The sequence below is a fragment of the Monopterus albus genome, unplaced genomic scaffold, assembly GCF_001952655.1.
Source record: "Monopterus albus unplaced genomic scaffold, M_albus_1.0 scaffold45.1, whole genome shotgun sequence".
Lineage (NCBI taxonomy): Eukaryota > Metazoa > Chordata > Actinopteri > Synbranchiformes > Synbranchidae > Monopterus > Monopterus albus.
In genome coordinates this window covers 1,582,070-1,591,268 of record NW_018127925.1, presented here as the reverse complement: position 1 = coordinate 1,591,268, position 9,199 = coordinate 1,582,070, and the positions used below count along the sequence as shown (strand labels likewise).

Below are 9,199 nucleotides of genomic sequence, written 5' to 3'. Positions count from 1 at the left end.
AGGAAGTGTCTGGAGAGAGGGAGGTCTGGGCATCTTTGCTTAGACTGCTGCCCCCGCGACCCGGTCCCGGATAGGCGGAGGAAAATGGATGGATGGATGGATTTTACACTTCTCGCTCCATGACTTGAAAAACACGAATGTGTCATAATATGCACCAAGAGCCCCATTGAAACACACAGAGTTCACAGTTTTCCTCTTGACTGCGCCTGTGTGTGAATGGCCACTTAAGTCTTATTACCTTAGAACAAACCAGTTACAGGAGCAAACACAAAGAATCATCACCCATTTGCCAGACATTGGCTCTAATGATGTGTCAGAGATCATCTGAGAACCTAAATTGGAAGAGTAAATAGGCTCTAATGAATGACTTGCCATGTTCTTGCACAACAAAAGCACACTGTACTCCAGAAACAAATGTGAACAAATACATTCCAAGCTGCACCTGATATTTCACCTACTGAATATTGACAAGGAAATATTTTCATCTTCTCTGTGACTTAGCTGTAGTGGTGGTGTTTCCAGAAATAGTGTGTAAATGCACTATACTGTATGTACAGACTGTTCTGTACAATTCTTCCTCTCGTGCCTCAGTAAAGCCTTCAGATGTGAAAAACAAAACAAAACAAAACAAAACAAAACAAAAAAAAATCACTGGAGGATGATTAACATTTTCAAGATCCTATGTGTGCCACTACTTTTTGAAATCAGTGTGTGTGTGTTTTAACAGTGGAGGTGAGTATGTCATTTCATCATGTTTATTTATAGCAGTGTGTATAGCAGCGGATGCAGTTGAGGTCTCCTTGGCCCAGTTTGTAGAGCAGCTGCTATCCAAGCTTAGTCGAGACTAGTGTGTATGTGTATGCCTACATGCAAAGTGATTTGCACCAGCTAAGAGTTACACACATTACAACATGAATAACTCGTACCTAAATGCTCGTGTAATATTCACACTGTGGAATATGATTTAAAAAAAATCTAAAAACCAGAAAAATGCACTAACAAAATGGTCTCTTTCATCTGTCATACATATGAGCAAACAACAATAACAGACAGTCAATCCTGCTGTCTATCCTGGCAGTCATCCTCTGCTGCTCATAGTGCATTTGAGCATAGGCTTTTCTCTCCACCTCGTCTCTCTCCTCACATCAATACCAGCATCCTCTCCTCTCTGAGCAAGCTGCTGCTCTTGGTTGGTGAAGTGAGGGGGGCGGAGTACCAACGAACGGCTCTGACTCGCTGTGATAGTGCGAGTAGCAGGCAATGACATCACAACATGGTTTTCCTAGAGGAAAATGCATAGAGTGGACGACACAGGTTCATGTACATGCATGCTCATGCATGTGTACCTCTGATTCTGTCAGTTATACATGCACACGTTTAGAAGGAAGCAAAATAATACTCTCCACCGTGTGGGAACTGCACAAGATGTAAACAAGCAGATCATAGGCGTGAGCATGCGGGGGAGGGGAGCACAGGCAAGGCAAGCAAGCTAACAAGAGCGAGGAAGGGGGGTGGTAGGAGGGAGGAGAGTAGAGGAAAAAAAAAAGACAGGGAAGCAACATCTTGACCGCATGCACCATCCACAAAGGGGGAGTGCAGTTGTCTCCTGGGAGCACTGAGGATGAAAGGGGTTTGGGGTTTCGACATGCTCATACAATATCTTGCCAAATCCCAATCTAAACAGGCCTCCCACACATGACAAGGCTCCCCCTTATTCTTGCTCTCTGCCATGCTCCCAAACACATATTCTGTCACTCACTCATCCCTTGCTCACCCACTGGCTGATGAACACTGAACAGCAGTATATGAAATACAAGGTTCACCATGGCTCAACAGTAGGGCCGGGACAGGGGCGTTACTTCAAATAGTAAACAAAACCTGTAGTAGAGTAGTGAGGAAGGGTTCATGTACTACCTTGCAATGTGCAAGGAAGAAGGAGGTTACTGGAAAGACCTATTTTATCTCTTCAATGAAAGGATGCACAAGAATGTTTTTGAACACAACTGTTCAAGTTCTTCTTCATCACCATGAAATTCGGAGCAGATTTACTTTGTACGAGTCCATCACATCTCATCTAACTGATCAATGCATACATTACTTGATATGAAATCCCTAAACAACAGAGAAAAGGAAACCAGTCTGATTCACTGTGGTAGCAACATTATCGTTTTCAGATGGTAAGGGACTATCCCTGACAGTTATGGGACAGATGTGAATTTGGTTTGAGGTATGCTTCTTTGTTTCATTTTGACAGCACTTCAAGACCAGTGCTCCATCACACGCTATCACAAAAAACAAAAACTCTTATTGTGACTGTGTTTCCTGACAGCATTTAGATTATCAATCAAATTTTTCTTGTATAGCACCAAATCACAACAAAAGTCATCTCAGGACACTTTACAAAGTAAGGTCTAGACCTTACTGTTATCACTATTATTACAGAGGGAAAACCCAACAAATCCCCCTTGAGCAAGCACTAGCACAAGATAAGGGACCAGTTTCCCACATAGGGTATAACCAGGCTTTAATCTAAAAAGGTTATTCCTTGCTTAAGGATTGGCTTTCAGAAAAGCATCTTTATTTTGGATTGGTTACTCTACTATGGAATCCCAGACTACGTCAAACAAGATTAGTTTTAATCACCTATGTTAGTCTTCATTACTGAGTTTGGGCACACAGCTTTATTCTGCAGGTGCTTCATCACACGCCATCACAAAAAACAAAAACTCTTATTGTGATCAGCCATGCCTCCCACAAATGATTTGTCTATACAGCTAATTTGCAATAGCTATTTATATTCATTCATTTAGCGATGTAAAAAGTACGCATGGGGAATGTGGTTGGGTGTACAAACATTAGACCTGGGATCATGTCAACACTTCCTGAGGTGCTTTCAGAGAAAGAATCCGCCTTATCCATTAAACAATACCATTAGCAGTGCTACGAGTACCCTACAAACACTGTATGATCCTTTCAAACAACTCTGATAACACCCAACACTGATAAATCGGTGACCATATTTTGCAGCTAGCAAAATCAACCAGCACCATTAAGATCTTAACAGAAAGATTAACCACTGCTTATGCAATCAGCAAACTCAACAGTCACATTCTCATAACAGTTTATTACTTATGATGCTGATATATTTACTATATTCAGCTCTACTTTAAGTGTAATTTTTCATGGACTGTATGTTAAACTGAAGTTGCCACCATATAAGCAAGTGCTGGCCACAAGTGGTACTCAGACTGTTTCACTCATACCATTTCAAATAAACAAACTGTTCTTGCATTGATTTGACAACCACGTGAATGATAGCATTAAAATGAACATTCACAGTCCTTGCGGTAACAATATTATAATATAATAAATGTAATAAAGAGGTCAGGCAAATTACATCAACTGGCCTTTTGTGCATATTTAGTGTACATTGTTGAGGTCATTACAGTTCAAATCGGTTTTTGTTTGTTTGTTTTTTTGTTTGTTTTACCACATTCGAACAAATGTTCAAAATTCAAATAAAAAGTGAAAGCCCTCATGGGGGATGCAAAGAGCAGCTTATGGCGTCAGTTTGTTTTCAGCCTCTTTAGACCCTCTAGCGGCTAAAAAGAAATTAGGTACAGCAGCTTTAAAATAGGCTTCATTTTATAAACCAACATTACAAACACTAACAAATCCAAATGTTAAAGCCATAGTGACCAGGTAAGTGGGACCATTTGACTCCCAAATAATACTAAAAGCACTACACTGACATTAAAGTCTAAAAATACCCACTTAAAGACAATGCACTTTAGAACTAGTAAATGTGGAGGATAGAAATGTCATTCAAACTGAGGGAGGGATGTAAAATAGATGTCTAGGTTTTCAGGATAGGATCCTGTTAAGAAATCATTCCTCTCCACTATTCTGCGGAAAAAAATCTTTACACATTCCAGGAAGCATTCCTCTTGGATTTACTGCACATACACGATGCCTCATCACTTCCTGGAATGTCAATTGTTGACTCAGACTCTTGTAAGCCCCTCTGATGACACATCTCTTCACAAAGGCCACAGAGGAATTCCAAGAATTGCTCCAGTACCATAAAGTGTACCATAACCAAAGGATATCTCAGATCCACTCTTAGTCAATGATAAGATCATCTTGTTTCCTCCAGCTTCAACAGAGGAAAACACACAGTGATACTGCTCTGTGACCCCCTGAGCCCACAGCAAAAGGTGGGCATGTTTTTTCAAGTGTCCAAACAGTAAATGCAACAGATTCACATTTGCTCGACAGCACACAGACCAAAACAAACATTTTCCAGGACAAGACGCCTCCTCTTCCTACACCTCACACATAATGAGATGAAGACAGTCAATGGACAAACAGACTGATGGGTACATGTGTGTAGTGTCTCTCTTGCTCTCACACACATACGCATTAACACTCACACAGGCTGGCAGCACCCCCAGACACACACCCCCATCCTAGCCACCCTAGCAGACAGCATGAATTGAAGTTCTAATCAAAATAAAGACAAAGAAGGCACGCCTACTCCTGAGTGCAAAAAGGGACATAAATGAGGGACACCCCTACCACATCTCTCTCTCACACACACACACAAAGAGTAAGAAAGACGACACAATTGCCGCCTTTCTCCCAGTCAGGCAACCCCTAAAGCAGAGGTGAAAGCTCCTTGCCTGCCTGCTGTAGCAGAATAAAGCCATGGATGGGAGGGTCTGTGACTAATTCTCCTCTCAGTGTTGTCCCGTTGGGAGAAGGGGGGTCGCCCCGCACCCTTTGATACCCCTGCATGCGCTCTTTCAGCCGCCCGCACTTTGTTAGAGCTAGAATAAAAGCAGACACAAAGCTTCCTGCTCCAATCCACACGCTGTCTCAGGGATGGGTAAGGGGGTGGGGTGGGGGGTGTTCTATATAAATAGGCCAAACACCTGCTGGACTGAAGCCCCTTCCGCTCAAACACACCATTTCTCTCACACCAGTAAGGCAAAGAGGCATTTGGGTTGATAATCTATTCAGCTGGACTTTTGTATGAATGATTAAACATTGGCAATAATATGTAAGTAGAATGCAGGAGAAGACAAGATTTAATCGACCAAGAACAGAAAGGAAAAATAAGATAAGGTGGACAGAGAGGTTGGTTTTGAGGTTGTTGGGGAGGGGGTGATAAGGTCACACATTTACAACAACAAAAACTGTCAATATAGGCTGCACCCAGCGCCAAAACAAGCAACAGCAATTTGGCTGGATCAAGAAACTGAATCCCCTACACACATACAAAAGCTAACAAATGCCTTCATTTGGACAGCAGCAGCCAACAAGCACCCTTTTGAGCCACCCCAATAGGCTTAGTAATCCATTCCAAAGTGGCAGCTGTCAGAATAAAAGTTGCTCTGCCTCTCAGACAGGGATGTGTGTCTGAAGAGGATTTGGGGTTTTCTGCCTGGATAGAGGAAAGAGGGGTGGCCAAGTGTCCGGCTGGCGCTCTGTTCAGGGTCGCCCTGTGAGCTCAGCAGGCTGCAGTGAGCCTGAACAATCCTGTCCCGGTCAGGCCAGACAGACAATGAACTGCTTCTCATCACCATGCTGTGTCCACGACTTTGACAGGCTTCAGGTTCCATGGGGATTTAATGGTCCAGTCTGTCTCCACACATCCTAAATACTGCTATCCACTCATTCATTGGAGTAAGGGAGGAAGGGACATGTTGATACTTGAGACACCACTTGTCTCTTGAAACTTCACATAAAATTACTCTCTCTCCAAAATATCATAAAGCTGTGATGTAAAGCACGAATATAGGTAAAAATCAAGGAAATCCCTATGTTGTGTCCACAATCTTAATATGATTCAAGTTGCATTTGGAGTTTATTGTCTGGTTTGCCTCCTCACATCCCAAATAGTGTTACAGTCTCACTGATTATCAGTCTTTCAGAGGAGGGATAGGAGGCACCTGAAAAGCTTAAAAAGTCACCTGAACCCAAAACTGACATTTCAAGCAAAAACTGTATTTCTCCAAAACATCATAAACTATTTATTGGAAGTACAAACCTAACTAAAAATCTATGAAATCACCATGCTTTGTCTGAAATTTCTATATAATTTATTCCATGGGGATTTAATAATCCAAAATGTCTCCACACATCTAAAATACTGCTATATTTTATTCTTAGTGCTTAGGAGTAAAGGGTTGGAGGGACTCAGTTACCTAAAGGCTCCCTACCTAGTTTCTTTTCAGCAGCTATGGCGTCTAGCCAGGCTCAAAATAAAGGTACATCTTAAACCACTCCTTTCTGCTCTTTGGCCCTCCTGTCCTGTTTCCTAAAGCTATGATGTAAACTACAGATGCCTGGCTGTGACAAACTGGACAGTCCAAAGCTAGCATTAGCCGAACAACAAGTAAATGTGACTAAACAGTGTAGCACTCTGGTTACTGCTAATGTGACACAAAGCACTAATGGTACATTAAGCTGGAATAACTCCCCAAATTAAATCATATTAATTCAATACAATAGTAAAATCAGGACCATGCAAATGATACCAAAAGAAACACATTACTTTAAAATGCTAACATCCATAAGGAAGAACACCACACCTGAATCAAATCTGAGTTATTTGGCTCCTTTTAATGCTCTCCATCTCAAAAAGCCAAACTGATGTTACCCTGGGTTTTTACTCTTTCTTTGTCCCACTCTCTGTGCAAAAGAACATGACCTCTTCTGTCTGGGAGGCACTGTTTCAGACTTTTAGCTGCAGAGAGCTCCTCCACGCCTGGCTATTTGAAATGACTACTTGCAGTTCAAAAAAACTCTTATAACCTTTGCTAGGTGGCAGACGAGGTTAATTTACAAATTATACTTTGACAATATAAGGTAAAGAAGTTCAAGGCAGGAGACTGTCATGGAGGGGGACAGTATATTAGAAAGACACTACATCCTGTCTCATTTTCACTTGATTTATCATGTGTAAAATCTTAGTTAATGTACCTTTAAGAAGGGATCTCCACATTAAGCTGTCAAGAATATTATGACATTAATATCTTTTTCTTTAAATCAGGAAATACTTCCAATATGCTACTATGCCTGACTGCTACAGGATATAAGGTATTACAATCTCCAAAGCACCATTCAAATGTATGTAAAAGTCCAAGCATATTTCAAGTCCAGGAAAAAACTGCAAAAATGTCTAATTAGTATGTAGGCAAATACTGCTTTAATTCAACCAAGTAAGTGTTCTGTCTGTGCTCAGACTCGGAGCAGTGGAGCTGGTGGTAAACATCCCCACACAGTGTACTCCCACTGCAATGAACGCATGCTGCTCATCATGAAGAAGGAAGATGGTAGTTCGCTAAGGCGAACACACCCCCACATCACACGGTCCGTCAAGAACGGGGTCCTTGTTATTGTAGGCAGCCCTGCATGCGCACTATCACTAGCAAGTCTCGTTTCTCTGATAAATCGAAGCGAATTCACACACCACCTCCTATCGATGCTATCTTATTAGCACTTCAACACTGAAGAACATTTTGATATGTGACTGTGTATCAGACGTCCTCTCCAAGCGTAATAAACACGATATTATTTTGGTACTAGCTACGCTGTGGCTATGTAGAGAAGGGGAAAACATGTCCACCTCCCATTTTCCTATGCATCAGCAATAGCCCCGATGGCTAGCGTGGCGTAGTGCGTAGCATGGTAGCTGTCCTAGCACAGCAATGGAAATTATTTAGTTTTGTGTATAAGCTCCGCCAACTCTAGCTACGATGCTTTAACCCGCTGCGTAGCAATATGCTGTGCGCAGGTAAATTCAGTAAGCTCCCGAGCGAAGCTGCAACTTTAACGTCGCTTACGACTGAAGGATAATGGTGTACTTTAGCTGTGATGTAGACAGCTAGCCCGCGAGCTAACCAATCAACTATGTTAGCCAAGCCTCGCTGAAAGGTTGACACCTCACTGCGAGCAGCCAGCCTCTGACCTCATGTTGTCAGTACTAAGATATTTAGCAGGCAAAGACTGTCTAAAGAAAACCCGAAAGCAAGTAAAGTGAATAATGATCCACCGCTTATCGGAGACGTTGCAGATAGACCCTAAGTTTATGTTAATGTTGGCTGTTACAAACCACAACTGTGCACTCTCGGCTCCTTCAAGTTGACATGTCTTGTTTTCAAACATAAAAGCTACCATGAAGCTCCCATGCTATTGCACCACAAGGAAACGTCGCTATGATAAACACAGATGCTTAAATATAATTTTACTGTACGGAATGAATATTAAAGGTAATACGGGACGACAACTTTAACGGTGCGTTGATTTAATGTTACATGAATTTGAAAGCGACATGTCCAGCCTTAAGGTTTCACATCAAGCTAATGTCAAGCCGCTAACCAATAAACCAGTTGTAACGGCATAGGTACGCAGTCTATGTTAGTCCCTAAATTACCTATATATTTGCTATGGGTTAACAATACTGTGTGTTGTGGTTAACAACACCAGTGTTTTGGTGGTGCTAGCAAACTAATGTTAGCAGCAGAAGAAAACTTTCTTTCCAGTGGAGATAGTAATGAAGTCATATCGCTTATGACCATTTAGTGTTTGTGTTGTTTCATATCTAAAGCTAACGTTATAACACGTTACTGCAGAGTTTAAGGCCACAGAACCAACTCAAAGTTAACTGAGCATCCTGACAATGACAAGTTTGCTCACAGCCACACTTATCGTTAGGAAGAGGAGAATATGGTCAGCGTTGGAGCAGAGAGGAACCAACCGTTAGCTGTTCATCCGAAATGTACCGAAGGGCTCTCAAAGTGAACCAAGCCCTCCAGCTGTCCAAATGATGCTCCCGGCATACAATTAGGCTGCTCCCGTCCTGTCTTGTGCTTACCTCCCCGCTGCTCGAGTCGCTCGATTCCCCCAAAACATCCCGAAATTTCTGCAGGTTGCTTCCAATAACCGAAGAGACCTGTAATGCAGCATCAAAACCGGGTCCGAGTCCAGCTGCGTTGGGGTGGGCTCCCAAGATACTCCGCAGAGAGGCAGTAACCCTGATTCGGCCCGCTCTCCTCCCGGTACCGGAGTTGCTGCTCCCTCCGGGCCGAGCAGGGAACCGCCACCGACAGCTGTGCGCCATTTTACACTCTGCCTGTCTGCCCTGCGATCAGAGATACCTCGGTGGGCGGAACCCTAACCCAGCACTCCACAT

At 42.6% G+C, this 9,199-nt stretch overlaps 1 protein-coding gene across 3 annotated transcripts in view; it reads right to left on the bottom strand.

Moving 5' to 3' along the window:
• The window catches only part of kmt2a (lysine (K)-specific methyltransferase 2A), a 45,361-nt gene extending 36,162 nt beyond the window's left edge, over nt 1-9,199 (bottom strand). For all 3 annotated transcript variants that reach the window (XM_020600229.1, XM_020600231.1, XM_020600230.1), the window contains exon 1: nt 8,882-9,199. In XM_020600229.1, coding sequence (XP_020455885.1) covers nt 8,882-9,127 — 246 coding nt within the window. In that variant the 5' untranslated portion in view covers nt 9,128-9,199. The remainder of the gene's footprint in view (nt 1-8,881) is intronic.